This window comes from Pleurodeles waltl, chromosome 3_1 (assembly GCF_031143425.1).
Source record: "Pleurodeles waltl isolate 20211129_DDA chromosome 3_1, aPleWal1.hap1.20221129, whole genome shotgun sequence".
Classification (NCBI taxonomy): Eukaryota; Metazoa; Chordata; class Amphibia; order Caudata; family Salamandridae; genus Pleurodeles; species Pleurodeles waltl.
The window spans coordinates 118,073,202-118,091,090 of record NC_090440.1 but is presented as its reverse complement, the minus strand read 5'-3'; the positions used below and the strand labels follow the sequence as shown (position 1 = coordinate 118,091,090).

The 17,889-nt window shown below is 41.5% G+C and overlaps 1 protein-coding gene across 1 annotated transcript in view; it reads left to right on the top strand.

The window, feature by feature from the left end:
- The window catches only part of LUZP2 (leucine zipper protein 2), a 1,083,806-nt gene that overhangs the window by 544,238 nt on the left and 521,679 nt on the right, over positions 1-17,889 (top strand). The window contains exon 5 of the mRNA XM_069221952.1: positions 10,990-11,052. Coding sequence (XP_069078053.1) covers positions 10,990-11,052 — 63 coding nt within the window. The remainder of the gene's footprint in view (positions 1-10,989; positions 11,053-17,889) is intronic.

Below are 17,889 nucleotides of genomic sequence, written 5' to 3'. Positions count from 1 at the left end.
AATAATGAGGGGGTGTCCCAGGTTGGAACAAAGGAATGTTGTCTGTCTTCTACACTGGGATCCTCACAGCTAGGTACACATATTTCATAATCCTAACCCTATACCTCAGGGGGTGATGGACATGCAACTCATACGTTCAAACATCAAGGACAGTCAGGAAGCTTTGGACAGCTGTCCATGGGTTTAGTCAGTAAGGAGGTCTGCCAACTAGGATAGACTCAAACATTGGACAATCAAATCCACATTTATGTTCCTAATTGCTGACAATGGTCAACATCATTTGATCTCACTAATACCTTTCCAAAAACAAGCACATAGATGCAAGCAGCCATCTGTGCTTGAGCTGCATGCACATCTATGACATTCTACTCAAGTGCCACATAAACGCAGCACAACATGTGGAGCTAGATGCTGCTAGGAAGTCAAACATACAGTCCTACATGTTTATTAGTTAACAGGGAGGCTCAAGTCTGTGGGTAATACTTTGGCACCACTGGTCTGTGTGAATCAGGGTATGACTTGCTGACTAAATCATGAACATGGCTACCTCCAAATATTTCATTGGCATGAATGTAGCAACAAATCTCAACCTGTTTACCTGCCCATGCCTACAGCGCAGCATTAGATTATTAAAATATGACTCTCTGCCACTGATTGTCCAACTAAAAAATGGAACAAAATGTCAAACTCTAGGAAAGTCACATATCAGATCATGTGCCAGCACATCATACCTTGCAATGTGTCCAACACACAGGAGTCAATCACACAACAGCTGCAAACACAACACAGAACTAACATATCAACACTTACTGGATATGTCTGGGTCCTCAAATTGAGCCATTTCTCCAGTTGTGTAGGGGGCTGGTCCACCTGTAAAACATGGAAGGATGAAATGTGCTCAATGTCTGCTCACTGTACAAAACTTGGAACAAAAACTCACTGTGTGTGACATTTTAGATGATAGAGCAGCACCTCAGGCATGTAGACACCCCATCAGACATACCACAGCAAACATGTATTGCCCCTGTCACTCCAGTGAGTTATAGCCACACATATGCACACATACACTGGCCCTGACAATCATGTGGTGACAAACATGATTACTCAAATGTATGCAGATTTCTTTGAGAGGGTACTTGATTTCTTCATTTGTTGTTATGAGAGACATGCAAAGCCACATTCCTGGTGCACTGCAATACCAGTCACTCAGGTATTGTGTCTTGTGCATCAAGGGACAATCAGTTAAGGTGTGATGCTCATGTGGTTTGAGTTTAGCTCATGAATTATTGTGCTTTCTATGGTCCATTATATGTGGGCCTGTGTTGTCTGTAGGTTGCGTATGCCACATTGCCAGTGTACCCAGAGCTGTATATGCCCCCTATGACACCATAATGGCAGGGATCTTGTGTGTTGCTTGATGACAATGTTATGCTAAACATGGATTGCCCATTTATCTAAATCAAAACAACAAACACATATATGCTGACAGTGTCTAATTTGCTCATCTGTGACAGAATGCATGGGCACAGGTATAGCCACATTCATCATCTTACATTTGCCAAGTTGGGTGATCTGTGGTTATACAACTAACTGACACTGTCCCCTAATTGAAACATGGTTTAGCAAATGTCCTACTGTGGCAATCTTGATGAGGTAGGCCTCAATTTGTATGCACCTTGGGAATGGCAGCAGTCACAGGAATGCTGGTCTGCTAATCTTAGCATACACCCATGTCAGTGAGAGCCTTCATACTGAGAAGTTAACAATTGTACATATGCTGCACTAGACCAGCAGGGGTTTACCAAACGTAAACTAGCACACTATTTCGTCACTTTAAATGTATGATGGAAGCCGTCAGGGGTCTCTTGCACAACATCATGCAAATAAATAATTTGTGACCATGCATTCACAAAGTTCAGGGATCCCATGATGACCCATTAACATATGAAAATTGCTTGGTTATAAAGTGACACAGATGGCAAATGCATCAGTTCTGTACCAGCAATTGTGCCCAAGGCAAATTAAAACACACAGCAACAATGAACATAGGGCCAGATAATCTCTTTTTATTAATTGTGTAGCATTTGCTTCATGTTTTTATGCTACAGCTATGGAAAGTAGCATCAGACATTTAGATATTATCCAGTGTGCATTACTTTGCCATCCATAATGAATTTAAATGCTGCACAAAGCAAGTCAATGTATCAGCCTGAGATATTACTAGTGGTTAGGAAGAACTTTGTACGTATAGCCATGAATACAGTTCAGACATGTATTCCAAATAATTGGGGACTACATTAATTCCTTGCTTTAGCTTGTGAAATACATCTCATTCCTGGTACACTCACAGTCCATGAATAAAACATATGTTTGAGCCGCATTACTATCATCTATTGATGTCAAAGCAGCACTAATTTACAAGTTCAAGTTACGTTTTGTAAGTTTGTGCAGCTTTTGCATCAACAAATGATGGCAATGTGTAGCAAATATTGTATAAATTAGGGCCACTGTAAATTTAACTTGCATTCCACATGTCCACAAACATTTCATGCAGCATGTCAACAAATCTGCTACTGTCACTACAGAGCATTTAAATGTGCACATTAGTCTGATTTGTACTCACCAACAGGGCCACCAATCACCATACCCAGGTGATCCAGCAGGTCTTGCTCTCTGGCCACAAGGTCAGCCCAGTGATGTTTTAGTTGGTGGTCGTTGCACTGGGTGTTAAATATTCTCTTCAGATGGAGAAGCACCTTGGACCACCTGAGCCTCCTCGCCTCAGTGTGATACACCTGTATCACCCTGCCACCAGCCTCTAACATCAGGAGGAGGAAGTGGCACACCAGCCAAATTAAAGCCCCCAGCTCCTCCTCACCCGTTCTCCCCAGACGTGGCCTTCCCAACATGACACACATAATAGGGTCAGGGAAGGGTAAATAGTAAAATACAGGGAAAGAAGGTAGGAAAATGAAACTTAAATAACCCACAAACAGCCCAACAATACCTCAACTAACAATACCCACTACACACTCCCAACAGAACAAAGACAAAATTAGACACAAAAAAAACAAACACACACTTACACTGATTTACTGACACAATTACAGAAACAACAGATGACAATTAGAATGGCACACAGGAGACAAAAGCACAATTTGTACAGACACAACTCTCAAAACAGCCACACAGCCTAGAAGAATCACAGACTGCAAAGTGAAAGTGAAAGTACACCCATTGTACCATTTCTGTAAACAGGATATCCTATTACATCACTTCTTGTCTCAAATGCGGTACGTTTATAATGTGATGCATGAAACTTTTATGACTGTTATGGGCTTTGCCTCAATATTTTTTTACGCATATGCTTAAAAATTACTCCGAATTCGAAGATCAATATATTTTTCATGGCTAACCAATTTCAGTGTTGGAATTACCGCTAGGGACCAATGGATGTATAATGGCTGTGGGCATCATTTTTCAATGCATATGCAGCATATTTTGACGCATATGTGTCTTTTTTTATGCTTTTGCGTCAAAATATCTGTCTTTAACTGTGTTTGTGTCATTTTTCACATGTTTAACGTACATGAAAGCTGTAACTATACAGAGATAGGCTGTTAAGGCTTGCTGTGTGTGTTCCAGTGTTTGGGCACATGTGGCAGACCACTCTACTGCGGACCATAATACTCATGTTGTTGTGCCGGATTAGCACTCCTAACTGACGCAACAGCAACCCAAACATTTGGAATAAAAATTAGGATTCCCTAGTTTGAGCATGTTGTGCGTCAATAGAGGATAGCAAGGCTACGCAACTTAATACGTTTACTCATTGCCTGTGTGTTTATGTCTGTGAATTGGCTATTTCAATTGTTGTTGTGCCTCTGTGTGAACGTCACAGGATGTGCTTTGCATAATGTGCTTGTATGCATGTGTTGTAAATGTGGATAACCATCAGATGCCATTCATTGAGGTACATCTGTAGCATCTTATGCTGTGTGAACTTCCCTGACTTTAGGGACAAAATACCTCCCATGACAAACTATGCACAGGATAGATAGATGACAGTTGATAATGGCAATGTTATTAGGTTAAGCCATCACAAGTACTGGAATGTTGGAAACCACTTCTTGGACACTTGTTTGTATACTAGCCATGAGTCAGGCATTTAAACATGCTAGGTAGGTACAGTGTTTGTGACACAGACTCCCAACACCAATCCAAAAAAAGTTATGGTACACCACAGTTTGAGTCATATAAATGACCTATGTTTCTCCTGTGGCAGTGGAGGACCAGCAGACCATGCTGCATGTGTTCACATATTTCCTGTGGTTCATTGCACAAAGGTGTCCAGTTCAAGTGTGTGGACATGTGTACCCTGTGTCAGTATTGGCATCCATGTCGTCACAGTCACGTGCAGGTCTAGTCATGAGTCTGTGGAGCCATTCCATGCATTTACAGAGTATCCTTCAAATCAGAACGGACCTAAAGCCAAAGATAAATTGACAACACACATGGGGATAGTCTAGCTATGGCATTGCAGAACTTTTATAAGGCTGACAACAGGGCAACCTTGGTGTGCTCCAAAACGTTATGGATCAGTAATGGGAAACAGGCAGGTTTCATCACAACATTTGTACACAGGGTGGCCTCTAAAATTCCCACTGCAACAGGGAACATCAGTGCCTCTGTGCTGATTAATCTCACAGCTAGTCACCACACAAGCCCCATCAATAGGTTGCGGCCAATGTGAATCTGTGTGTGGACCGTCAGGGCACAAATATGTTTTATCCTTTCACACACATTAGCAAACCTTGTTTGTTGTGCTGGAGGCACCGTACCAAATCCATGCATACAACCATAGTACACTGTCACTGTTTGGCACTCATGAATACATGAAACCCAGACAAGGGATGGGGGCTGGATTAGGCAAGTTGACTACATGTCCCAGACCATAATACAATAAGTAAACTGATTAAACGATACTATACATTTAAGGATTCATCGTAGACCTACCAGACACAATACCCTAGGAGGAAAGAGAGGGCATGGAAAGCAACTATGAGACAAATGTAGCCACAGTGAACCTCTATGGTTAACACAAAGACAGGAACCAGTCAGGCTAACAGGGTGCAGGCTCTGTCAGGAACAAACATGAACAAGGCAAATACACAGTGAGCAGACTCTGACTGGGAAAAGCTGGAACAACACTGTGGGAACGCAAAACTGTATTTGTGCTGTGGGCTGCAACGTTACACAATCCTCCAAGGGCTCTGTTACACATGTGATTTATACGGCAATGCACAACAAGGATATTCAGAAAATGTCAGCTTCTAAGCAGTTCCAGGCAACAGCAATGGCAGTGCAGGTTCAAATGGCTGATCTGAATGGAAGAGCTCACAGGTGTGTGCAGCTTCAGTCTCTCACAAGTCCTGGTCTTGAGAATCAAGTTCAAAGGGCCAACAGTACCCTTCACGTGGGAAGCAATGGACAGCTAATTACAGGTCCTACCGACTACCAGGCAGTGCATTTATCGGACATGAAGTCTATGCAGACTGATGAATTATGACTATGGCATGCCATACTGAAGAGGGAAACGTACAGGAGTCAGAATGAGAGTCTGTGAGTGTGTAGATGAAGGTTATCAGGGTAAAGATAGTCCATTTATAGGGCCCCCTAGAGAAGGGTGGGCAGAGACTGAAAACATGGCAGTGGCAGGACTTATTACCTGGGATGGACCGGTCATGGCATGTCTTGTAAGCAATGCTTGTCATACCTGGGGCACTCGTGCTATCCATTTTCAGCGTAATTGGTCTCCTTGTCACACATGCTCCTTGCAAAGATAGCTGATGTCACAGTTACTGCTGTCAAGGGTCTGGTCAGACATTCCTGTTACCAATGCAATAGCACATCCACTGCCTCATGTATGAAACACTTTATTACCTTATTATTGATGGTGTCTTAGTTGTGTGTCATGTGCTGCAATAATCCATGTTGGCAACATGGATGTGTGTCATAACTGTGGTCCTCTGATCTTGGCCTTCACATATGAAATAGACAGGACATATGTCATTTCCACTGTGTGTGATGATGGGTGTACATTCATACACATCAAATGTGATGTGGCTTTTTCAGTATCCTAATCTGTATTTCTGCAATGCTCCACAAGGCTTACCTCTGATTTTGATTCATAGGGATCATGTGATGCATAAATAATTACCCAGAGCATGACTGAGTAATGAAGTGAGGTGTTTAATGACATATGGTAAGAAAGTGGTGATGGTGACTAGAGTTAAAATAAGTTTTGTACAATGTGTTGTCTCTGACGCAATCCTGCTGCATTGTTTGGATGGTCACCCTCATGTTCACGAACAGCATCCTCCTCTTCAGGCATTTGTGGGTCTGGTTCATAGATGGAAATGTTCCTCCTTACACATATGTTGTGCAGGGTGGCACAGGTCAAAATGATCTTGCAGACCATTTCAGGTGAATATAAGAGGCTGCCTCCGGTGATGTCGAGGCACCTGAATCTTGACTTCAGGATGCCAAAAGACCTCTCTACTATGGTGCGTGTCCTCTGATGTGCCTCATTATAGGTGCGCTCTGATGCTGTGCTTAGGTTGGCAAATGGGGTCATGATCCAGGGCTGGATCCCATAACCCTGATTATCTGAAAGAGAAAATGAGTGTAAATATTTGGATGTTGTTTGCACCTTGATAATCACTTTGCATGGCAGTTGTTATCTTTTGTCGTCTGTGACTCATCTGTGTTTGTGTTATTGTGTGGAATCCTAGGCTTCTAGGATGTTCTTTCAGCATTGGGTTGTTTATTTATCTGAACTGGTGTTTGGCTGATTGACCGGATATCAGCGGTATATTTGTAAACTTGCAGTTCATTGTGTATCTCCCATGCATTATGTCATGTGAAAGAAGTGTCCATGTGCCTTCACTGGAGGTGACATGATACTTCCACACACACACAATCGATTCCACTGTGATGGTAACACAGTTGCACTATATGGCCTGAACATCCCATCCAAATCAACATATGTACTAGCATGTGAAAAACAACAGTGAGGCCCTTTGATTTGGCTAGGTGACAATGTACAGCACATCTCCATAAGTTTGCAGCACTTAAGTGTTCATATTTAACAATGCACAAATCTCCCATGTGTGACACGTTCTATTCAAACCTATTTTTGTGCCCTCACCGAGTTGGCTCATGTGCAAACGTGTACCTATACTACTGAACCTGTTCCAGGTAAGCTGGTTAACTTGGTTGTGGGGGTGAAGGTTTAAGTGTCAGAAGGTCCATGTGCCTGTACATCTGTTGTGTATATGTGTAATTGCCTCAATCCGTATGTGTAGCAATGTGCACTTTGCATTATTGTCACATCAATATGATGTTTATAGCACAGTCCACTTCCTTATTGCTAGGGGGGAATGTCACCCCAGGAGTGATGTGAGAAGGTTGGTACTGCCTCATTGATTCCATGTCACCTTCATGAGAGTCATCATCATCATGCTATATGTCTCATGGTGTTTGACGTGCTACGAAACACATTACACCCCCTTACACAGTACATATGGCTTGGAAGGGTGTGTGATTGAGTGTTATTGATGTGATATTGGAAGATTCATCTTCCAAGTTGTACTGCCAGTTAGGGCCATGTCATTGTCAGTGTGTGGTTTTAAATTGGTCCCTTGTGGCTCTGGAGTGACATCTGTTGTTATTTGCATCTGTCATTTGTCCATAGGTGTGTATCCCATTGGGTCAGGATATCAAACATGACTAGCAGTGTCACAACCTCAGTGTATTCCTGGCCACGTATCCATGTAGTGGTGTATGTGTTGTATGTCCTACAGGGTTGCTGTGCTGTGTGTATATAACTAGGTTTCAACAAGAAGGCCATTTCCATATTGTCCATCCTGGAAGTGGTGATTGATGGTGCTGTGGCAGAAGATGAATGAATCATATACACTCCCAGGATACTTTAACACAATGTTGGTGATCTATCCTCGGTGATCCACAATGGCCTGCACATTGATGGAGTGCGTATGCTTCCTGTTGCGGTATAGATGCTTGGTTGCAGCAGGTGGCACAATCCGTACATGTGTGCAGTCAATGGCACCAAGCATGTGTGGGAAGCCATTGATTTGGTATAAGCCCTGTTTGGTCTCCTGCTGCTTCTGCTGTGTGTTGGGGAAGCTGGTGTGGCGGGTGTGAGGGAGATGATGGCATCCAGTACCTTGGGTAGGAAGGCAGAGATTGAGGACTGTGAGATCCCGGCAACCAGGGTACCAGTGGTTTGAAAAGAACCACTTGCCAACATGTAGAGGACAGCTAGCAGCTTGGTCTCTGGTGGAATGATGTTGGGTATCTGCAAACTGGGTGCCAACTGTTGCTCAATGTGGCGCAGCAGCTGCTGTATAGCTTGCCAGTTTAGTCTGTACCTCTGGATGATGTCATGTTCCCTGAGGCCCTACAGGGTTGTCCTGGTCCTGAATATCCTCTCCTGCCTTCTGCGTTGCCTTTGGAGTCCCTGCTGGTGTGGTGGAAGCAGCTGCTGTTGCTCCTGTGCTCTGCGTCTTCATGCATGCTGGATGAATAGCACCTCCATGTCTTCCTTTGGGAGCTCTACTGCTGCTTCTGTGAGTTTTCCTTAAGTAGTGGTGTGTTTGCCCCATTTTAACACCTGCCCTGACCCAGGCGTTAATTTTTGATGCAAATCAGGATGTGCGCCATTTTTTGACTCCGCCTCCCAGCCGTGTGGCATTATTGCGCGGTTGGATAAATATGGCGCACAGGTGTTTAAGTCACTTTTTGGACGGGAACGCCTACCTTGCATGTCATTAACGCAAGGCGGTTTTACGCATCTTGAAAATGACGCACACTGAGATATTTTGACGTTAGCGGGGTCTAGCGTCAAAGTATAAATATGGTGTTAGGTTTGCACCAAATTTGCATTAAAAAAATGCTGCAAATCCACCGCAAGCAGAGTATAAATATGCCCCTTACAAAATACAATTGCATTTTGTAAGTTTGCACCACTTTTGCATCAAAAAGCGGCGCAAATGCGGCGCTAAAAAAGTATAAATATGGGCCATAGATTTCTAGGAGTAGTACCTTTGAATTTTCCATTGCATATATGGGTACACGTGTCTGGAATGCAAACCTATGTATGTTGTACATTTACGGAACCCAAATGTCTCACAATGTGAAATCGTTATGCAGAGCCAGTCAAATGCTTAGAATAGATATATGAAAGTTCGTCATAAAAGTAAAAGAAATATCATACTTTTTTGTATTGTCTTCATTCTACTTACCATCACAATGCACTTAATCGCATTGCTGGTCCCTGGGCTCGTTGTCCTAATAATGCACGGCGAAGAAATGCCACATTTTATTCTTCAACCAGCTCCGTCTGCCTGAGCACCATTCAGACCAGGACGTGGTGTCAGCTGTGCTGTCAAGGACTGAGCTGAGTGTCCTTCTATGTGATTGTCTCTCAGCTCAAGATAACAGAACTGAAGGATGCAGTCGTACTTCTAAGCCGCTCAAGTCAGGGGATAGTTGGCTGTTTAAAAATCAGTATTATCATGACAGAGAGGAGTGTCCTGATTTAGTGATGTTTCACATCTTACAGGTGACAATTAATGACACTAAACACATTTTGTGTTTTGGCCCGACCTTCTTATTCAACTCTTACATGCTTGGATAATTCTGGCTATGACTAACCAAGTGTCACTAAACAAATCCATTAAAAGCTATTATAGAACTAGGGATGCCAGGCTACAATATAGGCGCTAAGGGCCCGATCTATACTTTTTTAGCGTCGCATTTGCATCATTTATTTACACAAAAGCAGCGCAAACTTTCAAAATTCAATTCTAATTTGTACGTTTGCGCCGCTTTTGTGTGAAAAAATTACGCAAATGCAGCACTAAAAAAGTACACATCAGGCCCTAAATTCGAAGGCACACTGCTGCCTTGTATGTTCTGGAAATGATTGCTTTGAGGAGCAACCAATCACAGTGTTTACCGCATCGTGAGAGTGATTGATTCTCGATTCCACATATCCAATATCAGTGCAAGACCTGTCCTGCTACGGACAAGAAAATACATCCCTACTGCTGCTCTCTTCATATATTTAACAAGCAATCCCAAAAATGCTGCTGTGCGTTGTGTTACAGGAAGGGAGCAGGAAAGAGCCATATGTACAGAGATATGGCTCTCTCCTCCCGTTTCCCTAGTGCTGGTGCAGATTGTAGCTGCTGCACACCACACACGCACCTTTGCGCAGGGGTGACCGTGAGTCTAGCATAGGTTTCATACTGGAAGGGTACGTTGTTGGAGTGATGGGAATCTAGTACTCTGTAAGTTTGATGATACATCTGGTGGGGGAATTAGTTGCTCACTGTGTAAGGACTGTGACGAGGAAGTGAGATGAGATAACTATTGATTTAACTTATTTGAAAAACATTAGTCATCGATAACTTTGAAATGCTTTTTTTCTGTTGTTTTCTTTTTTGTCATGAAATATTGAAGCATTTATAAGCTTCTGTATTTCTTACAGTAAGGGATTCATGGAAAGGGACGTTCTTTCAAAGCCAGTAATATCCATACAAAAAACCTAATAAAAAGGAAAAGCCTGATTCTCAGTGGGACTTACAAGTCGTAAAGTTACAGCTACAGAATCTCTGGACCTAAGAATTTTGTTTTTTTAATTATACAAATATGTCTTCTTCGTAGTAATCCAATTATTGGTTCTTTAAACCTATGACAAGACAGGAAATGTGCTAAATATCAGTAAATTAAAGAGACAGAACAGAGGAAGAACATGACATTTTTCAGTGTTCAATTCATTTATCTAAATTAACATCGTTATCTCAGGATTTTTGCATTTTGTTGTAGTTTGAAATGCAAATATTCAATTTACAGTTTAGTTTTTTCTTTCTTAAAAAAGTAACCAGCATTTTTTTTTTCCAGATCAATTTTTTAAAGACCGAAATGGAAAGGAAAAGCAAAATGATAAGAGATTTACAAAATGAGGTAAGGCTTGCATTTATTTGGTTTATACTGTGAATAATTAGGCTATGGCACGTACAGGGTGCATTTAGAATGGGAACTACCTCTTTTGCGTCTATTTTATTTAGTATCTGCAATAAAAACATGCAAAAACATAATCTTTTCCAAAGCAAAAATCACTGGTTGCATATGTAGTATAACTGTTTCTCCATTAGCTATTCATCACGCCACTACTGTGATTAATCTGATTGATCAAACAGCAGTAGTCAAGTGTCATATTGTTGCACTGGCGATTGCAAAAGTATCCTGTCCAGTGCTTAATTTGAACCAGTGGTTCCCAGTGAGTGACGCCAGCACTTATTTGTGTGGGACGGCACTGAGGCACATATTTAAGAGCCTCTAGCCCCATTATAATGCCACATTAGCATCAATTGTTGATGCTAATGTGGCGTTAGAAGGCCAAATAGACCACACCATATTTACAAAGTGGTGCATTGCGCCACTTTGTGACCCTTTATGCTAGATTATGCTTGCATCAAGCATAATGTATGCAAAGGGGGAATTCTAAGAGATTTCCTTGCGGTTTTTTTCAGAGTAGGCGTTAAAAGGAGGCTTCCATTGTTTACAATGGGCCTCTGGGTGCTTTGTAGGATTAGCGTCAACATTTTTGCCGCTAATCCTGCAAAGTGCCAGACTAGCGTAAAAAATTCTGATGCTAGTCCCCTAACTACTGCCATGGTGCACCGTATTTTAAATCTGCCGCACACATGGTGGTGTTAGGGGGCACTAAGAGGCCAAGAAAGGTGGTGTTGCACTGTGTGCAGTGACACTTTTCTTAAATATGCATAGTTATTGGAACTAAAAGCAATTAATGACTGTATCTGGAAATTTGCTGTGAGAAATGATTTCAAGCAAAGAGAGAGAGCAGTGCATTAAGCCTTTGCAGGAAACTTTTGAATACCCTATGAAAGACTAAACACTAAACTAACAGAAAAATAAGAAAAAATATAGGGGCATGTTTAAGAGCCCCTAGTGCCTCCTTGTGCCACATTAGCGTCATTTGTTTTACACTACTGTGGCCTAATGAGGCCAAAATCCCCATGCCAAATTTAGAAAGTGGTGCAATGCATGCAATGTTCCACTTTGTAACCCTTTGCGCTACATTATGCCTGTGCCAGGCATAATGTATACAAAGGTGGCAGTCCCCCATTGGGGGGTGGGACAATTTTTTTTTTTTACAGCACTTTTAATGCCTGCTCAGAGCAGGCGTTTAAAGGGGCACACCATTGATTACAAAGGGCCTCTATGGGCTTTGCAGGATTAGCATACATTTTTTTTACTCTAATCCTGAAAACATTCTGGCACTAGTCCCCTAACTACCGCCATGGCGCACACATGATGGCAGTAGGGGGGCGTTAAGGGGTGCAAGAAAATTGGCGTTGCACTGTGTGCAGTGCCAATTATCTAGGTTATGCCCCTTATTTTCCTGCCTTAAGCATTTACTTTGAGCATAAGACATATGTGGGAAAGATGGAGGAAGAGAAAAATGAAAAAAACGCCATAAAGGGAGAAAGCAGAAAGATGCAGCAGTGAGCAGAAGGGGCAGTTAGTGGATGTAAATGGATTAAAGAGGCCCGAGATGGCTTCATGATTATGCTGCCTCAGTATTCCGTCATCTAAATTCAGGATTCCCAGGCTGGTGCAGGTAGCAATAACCTGAAATGTGCAGACAATCCTGCTACTCATCTAGCAGGGCAAGTGGGAAAACTGTAGTCTTAACTGTCTCTTAGTGTGAATCCAGTACTGGAGTTTGGCCACTCAAGGGGAGTTTCATGACTCATTGATGAAGTAATATTATCCTTTGGTTTTGGTCTGATACATCTTAAATATGTGCTCCAGAGGACCACAGTCTTGAGCATGTGGCTACTCCAATGAGGTAGGTGTCTAATTATCATGTATGCGACCGCTGCAATTCAAACTAGGTCGAGTTGCCATCAACAAAATGCCACACACAAACTTATAGATTGGCTGCATTTAGAGACATTCAAGTGTACATAGACCAATAAGATAAAGGGCTGAAGTTGTGTGTCAACATAAACACATACTAAGCTTTCACTATTTGCTCATGCTTTTTCTATGTACAATTACACCTGAAAACTGAACTGTAATTGTGGATATGGGTTATTCTTGATTGTTAATAACTTATTTTCTCCCCTAAAGTCTATGCAGGTTAATTGTTCCTATACATTGGATATAAGCAGTTATTTTCCTGCCAAATACAATGCATTTTTAAATAAGATCCACGTGAGTCATGGATCTTTTATGTAATTATACACTCAGGTTCGCAATGGCTTAGGGATTGTTCTTGTTTGTTGTAATACTATTCTTCTGGTCAGAGACTTTTTAAGGCGTGGACAAAGTCCTGTCCTGATGACCATGAAGATTATCAAACACAGATGGTTTTAAATACGGTTTTCCTTTAATGTCATGTGAGTAAAGGTAATGTGTAGACGTGTATTGCAGTAATTTTGTAGAAAAAAGGTTGTGTTTATGGTTTTCAACACCATGCAACATCCATAATTTTTGTTTTCTTTAGATTGAAACACAACCTCAAATATGAGGAATGTGAGGTAGGGAGTGACACAGATTGTTTGCAATAATATTAGTGAGCTGCTGCTTCATTGTACTAGTAAAAGCACACGTTACAATCCCTGAATACTAGATGGAAGCACATTTAGATTTTAGACCTGTGTGCATGTGCAATGGAACTTTTGAGTGTGCATGCATGAAAAGTCTACATGGTTACATGTAAATACCAATATCATATATTGTGCACAGTAACTTTGTTTGCTGTAAAGGCACACCCAGAGTTGAGCATGTTTATAGGAAAGTGTCAGCATCTTCCATGTTTGAATACTACAAATAAATAGTGCAGGTCGAGGTTCAGGCACATATTATAGTGTGGCTGATCTGTGTGCCAAATGCAAAGTCCACTCTGAAGTAAAGGTCATTTCCATGTTTGACTACTCTACCGTTGGAGGATATTCCATTTCAAATAGCAATGAAATGAGAGAAATGGTGAGAGAATGATGAGAATGTGATATTTCATGGTGCATGGAAACTATGAACTGAGAGACCTGTGAGTGTTTTTGAAAATTCGGTTGAGAATGGACATACACTTAGAGGCACATTTATGTGTTGGCTTGTGTTGTGTATGCACCACGCAACGTGGTACATGAGCAAAGCAAATATTACATGTGATTTATGAAGCCACTCAAGGCCTCCATAAATGTGGAGTAACACAAAGCAGTGCAAATCACTGCATTGCTTTACTCTGCCCTGGGAAGGCGTACCAAGGGCATTGTATTCTGGTAGACCTGGAAAGCACCAAAAACGTATGTCATCTCAGGGCTGGCATATCATGGAGAAATATCTGTATTTCTCCTTGTTACTTCAACATTCTATGTGTGATGCATTTTCAGCACACATAGAAAGAGGAATATTCCTCCCACGATTGTTTTTATGCAGGAACGCACCAATTACACGAAATACTGCACATTCCTGCCCTTTCCCTGTGATGTGCCACATTCTCATAAATAGGCCCTTTAGTGCCTCATGGATAGTGGCAAGGTGTTGTGAAGTTTCATAACACAGCATATGCTCTGGGCACCTTCTCTACGATACCTGACGAGACTTCCATACACACATCAAACTGAACATTCGCATGCAACTCATCTATCCAGATTAAATCTCATCACCTGTTTGCATTTTCATTTATGTGGCTAAGCCCTTACATCACAGTTCCCATCTTCTACTACTGTCAATTAGAGGTTTGGTGCCAGTCTCCCTTAAAAGTGCTCTGCTGAATGGCCCATCACTACTGCTCTAGTATATGGCATTGTTCGAGGTATTCAGACCTCTTCACCTCATTTTCCAACCATGATGCTACCACTAGAATGGCCACCTGTATAGAAATATACGTCAGCAGTGGCAGTAGGTAGAGTTATTATTACCATGTACCTTCTTGATTAAGTACCTATATTCTTCATTACTCCAATTCTTTCTTGCCTGTCCAATTACATACTATATTGAGCTGTGGATGTTTCTTTAGCTCCTGACACCCCTTACCCTACTCACGTTTGGTGTGCTTTAGAGCTCAGGAAAACAGCAATGATGAACAGCTAAAGGAAGGGGTGAATGTAAGCTATGGAATGATGAGGAGAGGATCAAAGTAATGAAGATTACTAATAAGAAAACCAGCTGTTACCTCCTCATCTCTCTCCTCATCCTATTCATTATTACAACCAAGCATGCTTACTTTATCACCCCAAGACAGAAGTGCTGCTAAATATGCAAAAGAATGTTATTAGTCACACTTCTGTAAACAGGTAAATACAACAGAAGAAAATTGTAGTTGCAACATAAATATTGCCAGGTTTCTAAGTAATACTTGATTTTGAAAAGTTACCAGTTCCAAATATAATTTCATTCACTTGAACCAGACCTAGTTTATAGTGAGAAAGGAAGGTCGAATAGGAAGCCTATGTTGCTGCTCTATAGATGTCAGTCAGTGACTCCATAGCCCACTTAGCTCAGGGGGCCCACACCCCTCTGTTTGACCTAACTTGAATTGGCTCCAGAAACACCACATCTGAATACTGGTAGTTTGAAGAAACTACTGATTTAATACAGAGTGTTACCTTGGCATAGGATAACCTGTATCTCCTCCTACCCAGACAAACCTTGAGAAACTGTCTGAGTACTTGTGTACTCTATCAAAGTACATTTATACCGTTTGTGCCATAATAAATACTGCAACGTGGAATTGTCATCAGGACTGAGAGAAGGACCTGGAAGTGCACTCTCTTGATTTGTATGGAAGGAAGAATTAGCCTTGAGGATAAAACTTGGATCTGATCTTAGAAGAATCATGTCCACAAAAAGACTCTTTTAAGGGAACTGGTAGAGAAGACAACCCAGTCTACCTAATCTAAAGTCTGTTATTACTGCTACTAAAAGCAAACTGTCATGGAAAGAATCCGTTCATCCTTCTTGCCCAAAATCTTACGGGGGGGAGGGTTCTGAAGAGAGGACAACATCAGAAGAAGGCTTAAAGGATGATACAGTTCCCTCAGTCCAGTTTTCAATAAATTAGCATCCCTGATTAACCAAATCACGAGATTTTACATAGTAGAAAAACTGCAAATGCTTACTTTAAAATATGAACTGCTGACTATTGTAACTTCAAGGCATCGAAAGATAGCTCATATTCAAATCCCTCCAGTAAAAATAGGAAGATTTTCTTAGAAGCACAACTAAAATAGAATAAAGCATTAAATTGTCACTATTTGTTAAAGTAGCTGCCTGTAAAAGATAAAATATGGAGGAGCACAAAAAAAACCTAGAGAAATAAACACATTTTGTTAAATAATCGTTTTGTTTTTCCTGATCTACTTACTACTACTCCAAGCTGATGTTCATTGTTCTTTGTTAACAAATTATTTTAGCTGAAACAATTTCTTGCTTCTGGTAAACATACTATGCCTACATCTATAAAAAGGAGGGATATAATATACGTTAGCCTCTTTGTGCACTGAAGATGGTACTGGGCCAGAATGGTCAAAAAGCTCCCTAGTAGCTTGGCACAGAGCCGACAGGCTTAACGTAAGAGGCAATGTGTAAAGTATTTCTGCAACTCTTTAAACAGTAAAACAGCTAAAATACCAAACAAAAAGATACCACCCCTGGATAGTAAAATACAGCCGCATTTAATGAACAAAACACAACCAAAATGACAAAAATCCTAATAGTAGAACTCAATATTTTAATCTTTAAAGAATAAACTGAAATGCTGTGCTTAAAAGCATAATGAGCTAACCGGAGCTATCTGGTTCCGCTGGACGGGGACAAAGTCAAGAGATCAGGCCGACCATGATGGAATGTGGGCCAGATAAAGGGGCCATGCAAGACCTACTAAGACAGGAGCCATGTCCATCGGGGTTGTGCGCCAGGAAATGGCGCTACACTGCTTAGAGGCAATTATTCTGCCTCCAAACAGTGTAGCTCCATAATTCGTCCCACAAGCCCCGGTTTCCCCTATGCCTCCCTTGCCCTTCCAGCGTCTTTTCCAAGGACGCTAACAGGGCATTAGCGCCGGCTAGGGCCATTCCATAAATATATCACCCGGCCAGCATCTTGTAATGGCGTTAGCCAGCGGTATACATTTTTCAAGCAAAATTGCGCTAACGCAGTTTCGCGTGAAAAAGTATACATCTGGCCCTAAGACTTAAAATCTGACTGCACCATAAGTTGTGATTTTAAATCGTGATTCCAAAGACACCAAACTTAGGGGTTCCATCTCTTCCCAATTAGAAATGTCACTAATGTAATAAGGCAAGCACAATGTCATCCTATGGCAGAGATAGGCATACAGTAGTAAAAAATGAATTTAAGAATTTTTCACTACTAGGACATGTAAAATGTAAAAGCATATGTCCTACTTTTTAAATACACTGCACCCTGCCTTTGTGTTGTCTAGGGCCTCCAGTTGGGATGACACATGTATTAAAAAGGAAGGTATGGGACAGGCACAGAGATTAACTTGTCAGGTTGACATAGCAGGTTAAAACTGCACACATAAGCTCTGCAATTGCAAGTCTGAGACATGTTGGGTGGCGCAGTAGGTGCTGCAGGCCCACTAGTAGCATTTAATTTACAGGCCCTAGGCACATGTAGTGCACTTTACTAGGGGCCTATATGTAAGTTAAATATGCCAATTGTGGATAAGCTAATGTTACCATGTTTTAAGCAGAGAGTGCATGCACTTTAGCACTTGTTAGAAGTGGTAAAGTGTGCAGACTA